Source organism: Kogia breviceps, chromosome 10 (assembly GCF_026419965.1).
Source record: "Kogia breviceps isolate mKogBre1 chromosome 10, mKogBre1 haplotype 1, whole genome shotgun sequence".
NCBI lineage: Eukaryota > Metazoa > Chordata > Mammalia > Artiodactyla > Physeteridae > Kogia > Kogia breviceps.
The window spans coordinates 70871183-70887750 of record NC_081319.1 but is presented as its reverse complement, the minus strand read 5'-3'; the positions used below and the strand labels follow the sequence as shown (position 1 = coordinate 70887750).

At 45.2% G+C, this 16568-nt stretch overlaps 1 protein-coding gene across 7 annotated transcripts in view; it reads right to left on the bottom strand.

The window, feature by feature from the left end:
• Window positions 1-3888: 3888 nt before the first annotated feature.
• Window positions 3889-16568, bottom strand: part of C10H6orf89 (chromosome 10 C6orf89 homolog) — a 30105-nt gene continuing 17425 nt past the window's right edge. For all 7 annotated transcript variants that reach the window (XM_059076438.2, XM_067006105.1, XM_059076445.2 and 4 more), the window contains 5 exons: window positions 12641-12795; window positions 12371-12510; window positions 11100-11229; window positions 8108-8231; window positions 3889-4989 (listed from right to left, as the gene is read on the bottom strand). In XM_059076438.2, the coding sequence (XP_058932421.1) occupies window positions 4895-4989; window positions 8108-8231; window positions 11100-11229; window positions 12371-12510; window positions 12641-12795 (644 nt within the window). In that variant the 3' untranslated portion in view covers window positions 3889-4894. The remainder of the gene's footprint in view (window positions 4990-8107; window positions 8232-11099; window positions 11230-12370; window positions 12511-12640; window positions 12796-16568) is intronic.

Here is a 16568-nt window from a genome sequence, read left to right as displayed (position 1 = left end):
ATTGATGAGGGCTGACGGACAGATTTCAGCTGCATGAAGACAGGAGGAATGGCCTGTGGGCAGCCCCACCATGTCTGGACAGTTCCAGGCCTCCGCTTGCAGTTACGTTAACATTTTTTCTCTCTACTATTCTGAAGAGGGCTGGACATTTCACAGCCTTCAGAGAGGGAGAAATGACAGATTTTGGTCTAATGCTTAAATTATGCAGGGCAGGGAAACCAGACACTAGAGGACCTGGACCACAGACGAGTTAGCTGGAGGGTTTCTCACCAAGGCCAGCACTTAAAGCCACGTTGCGCCCGGTGGGTAGACTCGGATGTGGTGCACAAGGGAGACCGCCCGTCCATCTTCTCTGAGATGCTTTTGCAGAAGAAGCTGCTGGAGATATGGGGAGGCTGATGGCGACACAGCACATTCCCAGAGCCTCAAATTTTTCATTTGTGACAGGGCTCTCTCCATAAGCACCTGACCTTCATAGCCTCCTGGCTCAGACATGCATCTGCTCTGGACCCAATATGCAGGTCCAAACGTGGAGAGACTCTCAAACCAAAATGCTATTTTAAAGCACATCTCTGGCACTCCCGTCCTTCAACCAATTTTAGTGGGTGAAAAAGTTTAAAAATGATGAGTGTGGAACTTGTAACTCAGGAGAGTTTTTCTTCCATCGACAGGAGAACTCAAAAGCCTAAGAGATTTCTGTTTGATCATTGATTCTCAAAAGGTAGACAAGAGCATCTTTCTCCTTGCAACCAGACTCTTCACTTTCCCCTACGACCTGGCCTTCTGCTGGACAAGGATTAGATGAGAAGCAAACATCTGCTTTGAGGTTTTGAATTTTCACTATGGAAGGCACTGGTTAATGAGCAAAATATCATCTAGACTGTATTAAAATGATTGAGGCCATCACCTGCAGCTGAGGAACTATTTTGTTTTAAAATAATTGTTCCTACGCTGAGGTCTATGCTGGGTTTTGGAAGAAGGGAATAGAAAACCAAGAACTCAAAAACAAGTGATGTAAACTCCAAGGGGACCCACAACCGGAATTGGGCAGAGCCCTTCTTCTGGTCACACATCTGGAAACTTGTGGTGATGGGAAGATGGCTGGACATGGTTGTGTTCCAGCCACATTCACTCTTCAAAGAGTTTTCAGATGGAGAGGGAAAAAGTGAAAGGCTTTTTATAAAAGTCATCTGTTAGATTCTCTCCATTTCTGAACAAAACAGTTTTGAAAAGAAACCCTGAAGAGTTCCCGGCTTGCTGACCCTGCCCCTAGGTTCTCCTACCTGGCTGGGCACACCTGAGTCAATTAAACCCACAGCTTCATTCCTGGGCACCATATTTGCTGTAGCAGGAAAATAATGTGGAACCATTATTGGTGGAACCAGCCATCTACCCGACAGTCCTCAGCCCCAGTTCTTTACTTGTAAAATGAGGATCTAATACCTGCTTTACAGGACTGACAAAAGATCAGAGATCGTGTATATCGAGATATTTTTTTTTTAATTATTATTATTATTTTTTGGCTGTGTTGGGTCTTCGTTGCTGCACATGGGCTGTCTCTAGTTGTAGCAAGCAGGGGCTACTTTTCTCTGTGGTGCATGGGCTTCTCATTGCGGTGGCTTCTCCTTGTTGCAGAGCACGGGCTCAGTAGTTGTGGCGCATGGGCTTAGTTGCTCTGCGGCATGTGGGATCTTCCCGGACCAGGGCTCTAACCCATGTCCCCTGCATTGGCAGGCGGATTCTTGACCGCTGCACCACCAGGGAAGCCCCTCGAGACACTCAAGCTGGAATGGACTGGACAAATGTTACTATTTCTTTCTCTCAGAAAATGACCCCAAATTTGTCCACTTCATAGACGTCTTTGTATTTTGCCAAAGAGGCAGATTCTGTTTTCATAAACCAGTTATTTCACTCTCTCCCTTCCTTGAAAAATTGAGAGTGGGGAGAGTCTAAGTTCTACCTCTCTTCATAAGCCAGGACAGGTGTAGTGTTTGTTCAACACCTGACTCCTGGGGACCTCAGGACACCTGGATATAATACTTCAAACTGGTGCCAAAGCAGCCTTTCTCCCCTGAGAGCTGAATTCTGGGGACACGAGCCTCTGCTCTGGGAACTGACAAGAAAGGGAACCTAACCCATGCGCGGAGGTCATCACCACGTGACCTCTTACTAAACAACTCAAATTCACGAGAGCAAGTCCCTCTGTTTAAAGCAAGCTCTGTGGTTTTGCTCTTACTGTGGTGGTAGAGATGGGGAGTTATGTGGTCCCACCAGCCCCCTGACCCTGTTTTCTCATCTTTATGACCCTTTTCCCACACCGGGAAACGTGGAGGGACTTTTGCTGCTTCAATGGAGGAGCTGAGAGCTAGGTAAGCAGGGGAGATCCTGTGGCACCCTCACACAAAGACTTGGATAACTAGAAAGGAACTGGCCGGCAACCCATTGATCATTGACTGGTCAGTGGTAGATTGTGCTTTCCAGAATTACCTTGAGAAGAAGGTGAATTACTTCTCAGTATCCAGTAATTAAAAGCGGAAAACCTCTTTGGAGAACTTCTCCCCTAACATAAATCTATATTCAATTCTGAACTGGACACATTTTTTTTTTTTTTTTTTTTTTTTTTTTTTTTTTTTTTTGCAGTATGCGGGCCTCTCACTGCTGTGGTCTCTCCCGTTGCGGAGCACAGGCTCTGGACGCACAGGCTCAGCGGCCATGGCTCACGGGCCTAGTTGCTCCGCGGCATGTGGGATCCTCCCGGACCAGGGCACGAACCCGTGTCTCCTGCATCGGCAGGCGGACTCTCAACCACTGCGCCACCAGGGAAGCCCCTGGACACATTTTTAAATGATTTTTAAAAGCCTCTACTTATCTGTTGCCATACCATTCTTTGTTGAACTGTAGACAGCTCAGGGGACCTCCCAGAGGATGCCTCAGAACACCAACACATACAAGGGCTTTTCAGTTTTGAGCTGAAGAGGGTATTTTATGAACATTTAAGGTGTAAAGGGCTGGAGTAAAATGGAAAGGCCTGGAGTAAAATGGGGAAGGAACACAGGGTAATTCATAAAAACAGAAATTTCCATCAACAAAACAGTTGCTTTGCTCCTAAGGAACCCTTGTCTTTTCTTAACCCAGAGGACCTAATTTAAGAAAAAGCTGAGAGGCCTCTAAAAAACTTGTTTATGTATAAACCTTCCCCATATGCAGCAGGGGTAAGGACAGACACTGAAAAGGCTCAAAAAGCTTGCACAAAGCTGGCCTCCAAATGATCTCTCTGATCTAAAACCTCTTAAGTTGTAATTGCTTAGCAGCATGACTTTCATATGGACACAAAGTTTTGTTTTTCCTGTATCAATTCACACAAGGCCTGATTCTTTTAAGGAAGAATCCCCTCAGGTACAATTCATCCTAGTTTCACTCAAGACCGTGGAGGAGGCTCTGAGCTTTTCCACCCTGAACTCTGTGAACCCTCCTTGTCCTTTACAAGCCCACACACAGGCCACTCAAGCACCTGATGATCCTCACTGCTGCTCGTGAGATGTGTAGAGAAAGAGGGTCTGGGGACAAGGTGCAGGGGTGCCTCCAAGGATGAAGAAGACTCCATAAGGAGTCACACCCACCCTCTTCCCTCACCACTGTCTGCCTCTGGTCTGTAACTCAACACAGACACCTCCAGTATCTGTTTGATTTCTGCAGTTCAGAACCAGGGCTGCAGTGTGGTTTGCTTTTTCTTCAACTTGGCAATGGCATGATCAGAAGCCAGATATTTAAGAGTCGATAAAGGAATAATAAAGGGAAAAAGGAAACAAGAAAAGAGTGTCCTTCTTTACACACTTAAGACACACTAAAAGCACTTGGGGAAAACAATGAGCATAATTAATCATCCAATCAAAAGAACATAATTTTATATTTTCACAAAAAATAAAAACACCTCACCTTGGCTCCCAGTACAGACAGATAAATCATTTCAAGACAGAGGGTCACACAGTCATACGCCCAGCTGGCCAACACTCTTGGGTCTGGAGTTCCTTCCCCAACCACATTACAACATCAGCTTGACATGTCTGTAAAACATCTTTCCTGCAGAAAGTTGGACCCTAAAGATCAAACCCAGGGAGGCACCCTCTCCCCCTCCGAAGACATTTGGTGAAAGCAACATAGTTGATAAGAGCAGTGCTGCCTCAGCAGTAAAGGGTGCTGGCCCATCCAAGGGAGGGAGGGGAGAGGCATAAGAGCTGATAGAATGGAGACAAGTATTACCTTAGGAATTACCATTTCAATTACAATCAGACTCCGACCTGGCATCGCTGATACTCCAAGAGCCATGGACACTGGGAAAGAAGTGCACTTCTTGAGTGCAGTTTGAGGTTCCTTGATCCTTTTTCACTGGTTCTAGATTCCATTCTGCTTGGGAAACTGCAATGACTTCTTTAATCATCCACAGCTTTCCAAAAAAAGTACAGGGTGGTGTGACCAGGAAGAGAGGACAGGCAGGCCCACCTGGTAGAGGATGGCTCTAAAGTCAGGACCTGGTGACTGTCCTCTCGTGGCCAGGGAGCCAGCAGAGGGGATCATGTCATGCAAGTGAGGGAAGGTATCAACCGTGCTCCCTGCCTGAAGGGCAGCCTCAAGGCTTTGGTGCCAAAAGGCCTGGAAGAGGCCAGTCTCTCACAGATGGGTATTGGCAAAGTCCTGGCCAAGCAGCTGGGCTGGAAGAGTTGGGAGGGCTGGGCTCTAGCCTTTGCTTCCAGCACACAACTGGCTCACACACACATGCACAGGGCAGGTAACTAAGCAACCAACCCCTGGAAAGTGGTTTCATCGTTTTTTGTTTTTATTTTCCCCCTTTCGATCCGGTCTTCAGCTCTCAAACCTGTTCCTTTAGTTCTGTTTCCTACAGTTCTGAGAGGGTGGTTCCATCACAAATGACCAAAGGCTGGACCCCTCTGGCTATAATGTAGACCTTCCAGTGGGTGGCGCCAGCATAGCCTTGAAGGGAGACACGAACGAGGAAAGCATGTGAATGTCAGGCCTACCTGTGGGCACGAGCAAGGCAGGTCCACCAGAGTTGCCCTCAGATTCACCTACAGACTCAGAGGCAATGCTTGCCCTGGAGGTCTTTTAGCTCTTCCTGGCATAAGTATCCCCAGTTATTATCAGTCCTCTCTGTAACCTGACAGGCAATGGGAGCCACTATGAACCAAAGTGCTTCATCACCACCCCTCACCTGGGTAATTGTGAATCACCATTCAGCAGGTTTACAAAAGCAGGATGCTCTAGATAAGGCTGATATGGGACATCAATTCACAGGTCTCATTTTTTTTTTTTTTTTTTTTTTTTTTTTTTTTTTTTTTTTTTTTTTTTGCGGTATGCGGGCCTCTCACTGCTGTGGCCTCTCCCGTTGCGGAGCACAGGCTCCGGACGCACAGGCTCAGCGGCCATGGCTCACGGGCCCAGCTGCTCCACGGCATGTGGGATCCTCCCGGACCAGGGCACGAACCCGTGTCTCCTGCATCGGCAGGCGGACTCTCAACCACTGCGCCACCAGGGAAGCCCCACAGGTCTCATTTTTTTCAGCAAGTTAGGACAGGCTCTGAGGGGCGCCAGGACCCCCCATCCAATTCTCCTGAGGTTATACATAATATGGTCTCATTACAGTACATCCAGATTAACTTAAACCAGTATTTCCTAAATTGTATTCTGCAGACAGTAGCATCCCATAAAACAGTCCAAGGAAAAAGGGTTCCCTGGTCAAGTAAGTTTGAAAAACAGTGGATTTCTCCAAAGCTTTTCAGAGCCTTTTGTACACTAATGTTTACTATGTTTCAACAAGAAAGGCATTTCCCAAAGTCAATGACTCAAGAGCCCCATTTGCCAAGGGTCTTTCCAAGGGGCTCCTGTTTGCCCCCTAGGGTCATGAGTGATCTGAAGAATCGATTAGGAAACACTGACCTATATCATTTGAGCGACAGGAATAGGCTAGGAAGATAAAGTTAAACAATTTTAACACTTCAATAACTTCCTGACAGAAAAAATCTCTAGAGAATGATATATACTACCCATCTTTAAACTGAGAGCGCCGAACGGATGTGCCCTCTACTTGGTGACTCCAGAAAGGTTACTACAAGCTGTGACTGTACCATCATGGCAGGTGTGTGGGCTCACCAGCATCAGCCTCTGATGCCTGACACCCACGTCATTCTTGAAAACGTCGCCCGTCACAGGATTTCTGGTGATCCCCTTCCCCTCAGCTTTCACAGGATAATGCTTATTTTGTCAAAAAACACAGAACCTGCTTGTCACAGTGCTATTCTTAAGGGTCTCTTAGGTGCAGGAGCTGCCACCTGTCCTACAGCCACTAAATTAGTCTCCTCCTGTCAGGGTCTGCTTTCCTGCCCTCATTTTTCACCGTGGCAGCTGCGGCCACTGCTTCTATTTCTGCCGCTGCTTCAAGTGTCCACTGTCCTCCTCCGCCCTCTCTACCTCCACTCTTCTCCTGACTTGCCCGCTTCCCCTAGCTCTGGTCGGTCTCCATCAGTTCGCGACGTTCCTGTCATGTGCTGGCCTTCGTGGACACTGCCGACCACAGGGCTCCTTCCCGTCTGGTCAGCAATCTGCTGGTCACAGCACGACAAGCATCAGGCTCTGGATTTTAAGCTGTTCTGGACCAGCCGCAGCAGCCTTTGAGGAGCAAAGCTTCTCTGATCACTGCCACTCACCCATCATTTTTTCTTTTTCCCTAATTCTATAATTGGCATTCTGGATGCTTGTGGGAGCCGAAAACATGGAATTTGGACAACTAAAGTGTTTCTGTAGTTGTCCGAACTGTCAGGCGTTTGTAGAACATAAGACAGAAACTTTTTCAAGCACAGCTACACACTCCAAACCCAGAATGCCATACAGACTTGTGCAGCGTCACTCCACTAAAGGAAGATGGTTTCAGAATAATTTCCACATAAGAATCCTCTTTTCTGCAGTAATTCTCAAGGGCCAGACCAGCTGTGCTCCATTATTGGTTAATGCTTAATTTGTGCATTATTTTTATTTTTTCATTTTTAAATTGAAATAAAAGTTATGTAACTTGGTTGGGTTAAAGTCTGGCAGTTCGCAGTCTGCATCCGACCTCCAAATGAGGTGAGAGGTTTCTAGGGATTGGGGTCTTCCGAATAGATAAAATTAAAAGAAATCAACTGGAAAACCAGTCTGGGCTCTGCCAGGAACTCCTGGGCTCCCCTAGGTTTTGTGAGGCAAGAAAAACAAGGAGGGCGATGGTAATGCTTGCTGATTTATGTGCTTCTGCCAAGAAAATTCCACTGTCAAACTGATGGCTACTGACAGCAGTTGATTCAAGGCTGTTTCTTTGGAACGGATTTTTAGAATATCAGGTACTGAACAAGTCACAGTGGGAAATCATGGAGCCAAGGGTGAGTGATGACTGTGAGGCTGTGACCTGGCTGTGGGACCCACAGGGAAGGTAGTATTTCTTTGGGTGGCTGCTGCCCTTACATACTGCCTGCATTGTTTTATTAGCAAAATAGGCACAGAAAGGGTTTCCTCAAATCTGAACCGTACCTCCTGTGGCCTGACTCTGTGAAAGGAGTCACTTAACACTGATGCTTTGCCTAATTGATGGTGGGGCCTTGAGGTGGTCACCTCTCCTCTCTGGGTCTCAATCTCCTTATCCATAAAATAAAGGATCACTCTAAATACTCCCCATAATAATTCTTTCTAAATTGAAATCTCTAAAGCCAATGGAGGGAATTCCCTGGCAGTCCAGTGGTTAGGACTCCATGCTCTCACTGCTGAGGAACTGGGTTCGATCCCTGGTCGGGGAACTAAAATCCCACAAGCCATGTGGTGTGGCCAAAAAAATAAATAAATAAAGCCAATTGGGCACATACGTTCTAAATGTGCATACAAGACATTTCTCTCTGCTACATCTTCTCATTACATCTAAGCATAAATATTGACCTTTTTAATAAAAGAATGCTATTTTTGACTTTACTTAATGAATCTTTGTGAAGGCAATATTTAATTTTTAGAATTTTTTTGAGTTAAAAAGTAAAAAGACCCTCCAGTGACCTTGCCCGCCGGGGGCCCCACCTACCAATATCCCCTGGCTCTAGTGGCATCGCCATGGACTGGCAATGTCTTCGGCACTGGAAGGGAGGGATGAGTTGCAACATGGCCTCGCCACTGCCAATGGTAAACAGGTCATGCATCCTATGCATCTGGAGGAAAAGACATGGGGGAAGAAAAGGAAGGAAAGGAAAACAAAATAAAACCCCAGAGCATGGGACAGTAATATACAAAAACTCTTACACATATGGCTCTGAGCTTCCTCACAACCTAAGCAAAGAGGAAAACGGTACCAAGAACACAATTCACAGTTACGTCCAAAAGACAAAAACAAACTAGTTTCTCCTAAGTATGGAATCTCCTGGTACTGAGACCAGGGTAAGATTTCTTCTATGGTTTTTCCTAAAGAGACATCGTGTAGTTTTGTGGGCAGCATCCTCAACGACAGCCCTGTAGCAGAAACAGCACGAGCTTCATAATTCACAACTATTTCTAGCCACAGTTTCAAAGCAGGTCAGAGGCAAAATATCTAATTGTATTTTAACAAAAGTCTAGGAGAGGCCAACACATGGTGATCTAAATAGGCAATCTTCTGAGGGTCTGGTTTGACCCAGATAGATAGTTTGCATATCCTTCGGACAACGGTCCATGGAACATTATCACTTACTGTTAGGCTTTTGACAGCTGCAAGTTCAAGTTTATACTTTTTGGCAAGATTCAAGTGAGCAGATACATGACGCTACTGCTTAAAAACTAATGACAGTAAGATCAGCCTCTGATTTTGAAAGCTAAGGAGATAACCAGGATATACACCTACACAGGTAACTACTGCACTGCTGAGGGCATAATACTGCTACCAACAGGCATTAAGTGCAACCTGCTGTGTACCAGGTAGAGCTGTGAACCCTGGGGTTGGGAAGGGGCAGGGAGTAGAGATAAAGGGATAGGTTGGTCTTGTTCAGGTTTCTCTTCCTGTCTAGATGGTAAGAGAAAACCCTTAGGGTCTCCCCTTCTCTCCCCTCCTTCCCCTCCTCCCAGCCCCTGCCCTCTAGGAAAACACTTTATATGCCCTTATAAAGCAGGGGTAAGAAGTCTGACTCCCTGGGCCATGTCCTGGTTTTTCCTTCACTGCTTGAGTCCTCTAGAGCCTTGGGATGTGGCCCTATCTTCTCCTGCTCCCCAACCCTGGTCTCTCGGTTGCTCCCACAGGCCCTGGCCATGACTCTGTGTCCATGGAAACGCTAGAGCCATTTCAACTGCTGCTATAGCGACAGAAGGAGGACTAGTGTCTTGAGCTGGCCTTGTGACTGACTGGTAGTAGTAACACTGGCAGAAGCCCTGACATATGCAGTCTTGAAAAAATCCCAGAAGACAAAAGTAAGCGGATATAACTTTGTTTCATATAGGCCTGAGAGGGGGGACCATGTTCCTCCACATTCAGGATGAGGAGAAACTGACAACAGGATGGAGTGGGCCAGCCCTAGGCAACACCGTGGGGTGGGTAAAGTGGGCCTTGGGGCCCCTCACCTCTTCCCCCAAGGCCTCTCAACAGTCAGCCCCCACTGCTTATCTTCTATCCCAAGGCTGCCTCTTGGATTCTGGGCCCACAGACATATGACTTTACCAGGGTCCAGGGCACAGGAATGTGGACCAAGGGCGGAGTAAAAAGGCTGTGGAGCAAGGACAGCCTGGGCCAGGGTGGGGAACAGATGCTCTAAGAAATCAGACTCTCAGGATTTTTGCCTATTTGGGCCACTCCCCTTCCCAAAACATCCTTGAGAACTGCAACAAGATGACTCTGACAGGCGTCTGTGTAACTGTGTATTTAACCCTTTGGCTGGGCTCCTTGGTATCCCTGTTAAGCAGACTGGTGAAATTAACTTAAGGTTCAAGTGGGAAAACCCAAGACAAATATCAAGGCCCTCACCCAGAATTATATCATAATTATGAAGATGAAATCATACTAGAACCCCGAGTTCTAGCAGAAGACAGCAGGATAAACTTCTTTAAAATCTAAGGCAACAACCCAGCACCTCCACCCTACAGCTGGCAGACAGAAGTTCTTACTTCTAGATGAAATGATTGTTTTTAAAGGCTTTGAAATTCCTTTAACACGATTCAGCAAATTGGAGCCAAACAATAGTGTCAGGAGGTTAAAGACACAACCCAGAGTTGGTAAGGGTCACAGTTCAGCAAATTTAATTTTTTAATAAAGGAAAATTCATCCTTTTAATTATTCCAAACCAATCCAGGCTCAAAAACCTTCAGGAATGAGACTCAAAAAAAGAGCAATTCAGACAAAAGTAAACAGACACAAACACAGAACAGCTCTGCCCAGTCCACTGGCCCCAGAGACGGTAAATGTGGGCTCTGGGTACTTGGCCACGGACTGAGGTGAGAACCACTGCCACACACACTGGGCTGTCTGCCTCAGGCACAGGCTTGTCAACCCTTTTGTTCCCAAACCTCTCCATGCTCCCAAGCTTTTTGCTTTCCCGATTCTCTATCTGAAGTTTCTCATTTGTTTTTTTCTGGGGAAAGCCAATCGGGGAGTGCAGGGTGAGGAGAGACCTCTTATTAACTTGCTGTGTCCTTGGGCAAATGACTTAATCTCTCTGGGGCTCAGTTTCCTTCTCTATAAAATGAGTAAGCTGGACTATTCATTTACATACTATTCATTCATGGTCTGCCTGCTTTCTACTTGGAGGTAGGGAAGTCAGACTACCGGGATGCTGAGGACCCTTCAAATTTTAGGATTTTACTTCCTTTAATATAGAAAAGTAACTTGCCCCCAGGTGTTAAGGGCAGGAAATATATCTGCAAGGTAACTAGACTTTCTGTAAGCATGTCTTCAGTAAAAAGTCAGGTCTGCTGGCAAGCAGAAGGAGGAGAGAACTTTAGATTATGTGGGTGACCCCTCAATTCACCCGCTAAGTTGACAGGCAGGGAAGGCTTTATGACATCAGCCCAGGTACCAAATGAGAAAAATTCTAGAGCCAAGTCCTCTCAAAATTTCCTACCTTACTCCCCACAATAGGTTCTGGTTGAAGAAGGAAGCACTTTTTCAAGGAGGCTTCTTTTGGAAACGGCAGGTAGGTGAACACAGGAAAGAACTCACGTAAAAGGTGGGATCTGTTCAGAGGTCTTCTCCTGTAAAATGTGTAAAAGAGAAAAATGTAGTTAAACTGGGAAAGCCAGCCTAACTCCATGACCAACAGAGAGCTCGGCAAGGGTGGGAAAACTGTGGGCGGTGGGTGAAGAGGGAAAAATGTCAGTACACTATCTGAAGTATTAGGTCCATGAAGAACAGTCATGCCAAATCAATTAATAGTAAAACGTACACACACACACAAACTCTACTGCCATGATTTGTCTGTGTGGGTGGGGTGTTTATAAAATCCAGCTAAAACAACATATAGAGGAAGAAAATAAACACTCCATTCATTCTCTCTTGGCAAAGAGACTGAAGTTACAGCAGACAGGGCAAGAGAGAAGAAGGGAGGAGGAGGAGGCAAAAATCGTGAGCCTCCTGAGGTGGAGCAGCATGAAGTAGGAAGCCTGTATCAGCTTGTTACACCGGGTATTTGATCATGTAAATAAACGACAAATTTAAAGAAAGGCAGAAGCACAGAAATCATCCAACAAAAGGCCTGAAAAAGCAGTTTTAATTCTCTTTGGAATGGTTCTAGAAGTAAACTGGCCTAGAAAGCAACTTTCACCTGAAGAAACAGACCATGTCTTCTATAGGACACAGCAAGGAACAAGGAGACAGACCTGGGTTTCAATCCTGGCTGGGTGACCTTAAGCAAGGTACTTAACCTCTCTGATTCCCACGACAGTGAGAATTCCTACTTCCCAGAGCTATTATGAGCATCACCAATGAGTAACATATACTAAGTACCAAGGCACACAGCCTGGCTGCCAAGAAATAAACTTTCCCTTTTATTCTTTGTGCTCTCTCTGCAGTCCTCAATGCTCAGGACCCACTCAGCATGAACACAAATGCTAAACACATACTTAGAAGTAAATTATGAGTCTATTGGGCAATCTCGGTGTCCACCACAGTGGTGCCCCTCTTGACACACCTCTTTGGACTCACCCACTTTCTCTCTCATCAAGTTTGCAACAGTGCACTCCTGAGTATCATCTGACTCGAAGGGTGTATTGTAAAGTGCTTGCACAGTGCTGGGCACAGCAGCGTCTTGGCAGTAATTATCCATAGTACCGTTTTGACATTTGGTCTGCCCCCTCTCTGCACACATGCACGCTGAGCGGCCCTCTCCACACTCACCATGGGTAAGGAAACGGGAACCACCGTTCAGGAAAGCAGCGCCACCACTTGGCGAAAAACCCTTCGGTGAAGCCTTCTGTCACCTCAGGGTACTGGCACAAAAAACGCTGAAGCCCCTCAGATGACAGGGGTTGTCCGGTCTTGGCAAGGCAGAAAACAAAAGTGCAACAAGACAACACGGAATTACTAATCACGAATGTCACAGCGCTTGATGTCTCCTAGCCATTAAATGGGTAATCGATTAGTGGGAGAATCTGCCTTCTTGCTCACCTTGATCACCAGAGGATGGAGTCTCTCAAATTTCCCTGGGGTGTCTTCCAGGAGCATCACCTTGAGGGGTAATTTCTGGGCACAGCCGGTGCAGTTGGCAGGGATGGGGTCCGACTCATTCTGCTCACAGTCATTTGTCCACCAGGGGTCAAAGTCTGAGAGAGGAAGGGATATGGAGAAAGCAGATAGAGCAGGTAAATCCAGTCGCCACAGCAATGGAAGCAGAAAGACATAAGAATAATTTTAAAAGCTAACAGTGATAAGCGCGTGTGACCTCTGAAAAGGTACATATCAAATACATTAACCCCAGAGAAGGGAACAGAGGGCTTAGGGGCCAGAGGTGGAAAGGAGAGGTACTTTTCTCTGTATACTCTTCTAGGCTTTGTGGAAAATATTTTTTAACACATACAAGTATCTCCTAAGTCAAATCAACAACTGAAGTCGAACAGTTTGAGGAGCTATATTCGGAGACATGGGGTTGGAGATTCAGTTCTTCCACCGTTTTCTAACCTGCAACCCATAGGTCTGACCCAGCTGCAGCACGTGGGGCAGGGGCAGGCAGCAAGGATGGTCCCATCGTCAGTGATGAGCCCCTCTGCATGCATGTCTTCTCTGACACCCTAGGCCCTGGGTTCACAAGTACAAGTGGAGGCCAGGATGGCTCTGGGAAGGAAAACTGAGAAAAGGGCACAGACAGAAGGGATGGAAAGGAGAGACAGGATTTTTCAGGGGCCCATCTTCAGAGTAGAGTGAACTGCATCTGCCCGTTAGCACTCTGTCTGAGCTCAGGGTGGGTAGGGGATACTAACCATGGTTTCTAGCCCCAAGAACTGCAGGTTGGTCAGAACTAGAAGAATGCCCCACCCAGACCCTGATGTGAGAGCTTGCTGGCTCCCCACACCTTTCTCTGGTCCTTCTCTGAGGGGTTGGCTCTGTTTCTACACAGCTCTTCTCGGTTTCTCTGCGTTCCTTCCCTCTGAGACTATTCTGTTCATAATATTATTACATTATTTCTTGTTTGCTTTCTGTCCTGTTCTAGGTTTCACCTGTGTTCTCTGAGATAGATGTTTCTTTTTTTTTTTTAAGATGAATTTTACCCCAATATTTTCTTATGAAAGATTTCCAGAATACAGTAAAGTGGAAAGAATTTTACAGTAGATATCAGTATATCCACTACCTAGGTTCTACCATTAACATTTTACTATGCCAGTTTTATCATATATCTATCACTGTTACTTTATTGCTTACAGAAGGGATTTAGAGAGACAAGTAGTAGTTTTCCAACCAACAACTTCCTGTTCTGAGTCATACATAAGAGTTAAAGTATAGTAGACAGTACTGTATTGGTCAAGAAAGAGTTGTAACTCTTCACATGTGTTTCAAGCAAGTGGGGCTTTTCAAATACCTCAACTAACAAATCACCATCTCCCTTTAGTTCATTTAAATGTTCATATTTTTACTCATTTGATTAGTAGTAAAAGAACTGAGGTATTTAATATTAAATTGCTTTATATTAAATCATTACATATAATTGAGTTTGTGATTGACTTTATTCACAACTAATCCTAAGGGACTAGATACAACACAACCATATAGCACTTTAATTTTAGTATCTGAAGCATACATGCTGGGAGGCTAATGTAACATAGCAGGTCTTTTGAGTAGTCATTGTTGACTGCGCAGAATCCCAACATCTCAGTTTTGTTGAATCTGCTATAGTTAATAGAGAACATTTCATGTAGAAAAAATATGCTGGAGAATTGAGATAGATGTTTCTGATAAACTCTAATTTGAATCCCAAATGTTTCACCAGATGGTTTCTGATTAAAACCCAATGGAAATCCAATCAGGAGAGAGCCTACAACAAAAGACAACAGACAGATGTGGCCGAAATGAAGTCAGTTCTTTAAACCAATGAACACACGTGGAAACCGACTCTTAACCACAAAACATTTTCTGTAGTCAGCAGAAGGCAGCAGTCGTGCAGTATAAGGAATCCTCATAGGGGGAGCGCTGTGTTTGTTCTCAGCATGTCTCCTGAGCATCCTCCATCCATCTCCTGCAGACAGAACCTGTGTTTCCCTGAGGCAGCTGCCACCCACTCTTCTCAGCCAGGGGACTACGCACATCTTGGCACACACAGTGTTCACCACGAGCCTCCAGGGGCAGCAGAAAAACCTTTTGTGGAACTTGTTTCAGTGGCACACTGAGGCTGCAGTTACGCTTTTTTTTTCCAGTGGCATAACTCAGGCTGCAATTAAACTTTTTTTCTTTCCCTTCTGGAATATTTTCAAATGTTCCTTATTAAAGGTCAAATATGATGAATTCTTGCCAAAATACAAGAACTCTGGGTAATGGACATACAATGAGGCCTAAATAATCATAACAACATGTTACAATTATACAGCACTTCCATTTCCAAAGTACTTGTGGGGGAGGGGGTAGGAAGGGGAAAGAAAACTAACGTGCTCAGCGCCAAGCCCAATACGAGTCATTTTTGCAGGTAATATATCATTTACTCTTTACCACATAATTACTGAGGAGGCACTGCTATTCTCATTTTACAGATGAGCAAACTGAGACTGAGAGGCAAGAGGAATTACCGAGGCACCTGGGTGCAGTGGGAAGAGCACAGAGGATGCGGTGGGGCGGGGATAAGAGGACAGAGGCTGCTGAGGAAGACTGTGATGAGGACTTCTAGGGCTTCCTTCTAGGAAGGTTATTCTGGATTGTGACTAGGGTGTCCTGGAAGAGAGAGGCTAGGAAGAGGAAGACCCGGTTATACTTTGTTTTTGACCTTTTTGGGGGGAGGGAGGGGTTGTACTGTGATGAGAGGTGAAATATGAGAGTCTTTTTAAAAAAAAAAATTTTTTTTTTTTTGGCCGCAATGTGCAGCATGTGGGATCTTAGTTCCCCAACCAGGGACTGAACCCACACGCCCCTGCACTGGAAGCACAGAGTCTTAACCACTGGACTGCCAGGGAAGTCCCTATAATGAGAGTCTTAACTGAGGCAGTGGGCTTGGGAAGAAAGGGATGATTCCAGAGGCAGTGAAGACACACTCTATGGCTCTAAGCATCACTATGGAGAATGTCTGTGCAGGCTGAGATGGTGCAAGAACTCCCCATCTAAGGGAGACACTGGAGAGCTGCATATATTTATCATCACATTTTTCTGTAGTAATGTTTCATATTCCAAATGAATCAATTAATTATGACAGTCTTCCCAGGAGATAAGAGTAAAGTGTCAGGAGAAATTCTTCTAATTTATACAAAGGTGCTTCATGGGCTAGTAGCAGGCAGTTCTGAACCTAAGAGTATCAAGAGATTATTTTAACTGTAACTTATTTTAGTTTTATTCTGAGCTTTAGATATTCTTGGGATTAACAGGTAGAGATATGTGAAAAGCAGGTGGAGGAAGAAAACCCAAAGAAAATCAAGAAAGGAAAAGAAAACAGTAACAGATAATTTAACAAGGTGGCAGAACACAAGATAAAAGATCTCTAGACATGTAAACATCAATAGTGTTCTTACACTGCTGACCATAATCATTTAAAAATGGAAATGGAAAATGATCTCATTCATAAAAACTGGCAATAAATTTAACAAGAAAAGTAAAACTAGAAAATTTTACTGAAGGATATAAAATAAGACCTAAATAAACATATCATACCATGATCCTTGATGGGAAGACTAAATATCATAAAGATGTCAAGTCTACTAAAAAAATACATATATGAACCTTAATACAACTTGGATAGAATCCCATCAGAGTCTCTTTTTGGTGAAGGTGGGGATGGGGTGGGATTGTGACCACGGCATCCTAAAGTTCATCTAGAAGAGAAAATGTGTGAGAATAGCAACAGGCAACAACCCGCCCCCTGACAAATTAACTCTGGGAAATATTTAAGTGCCAGAAGGCATGCTGG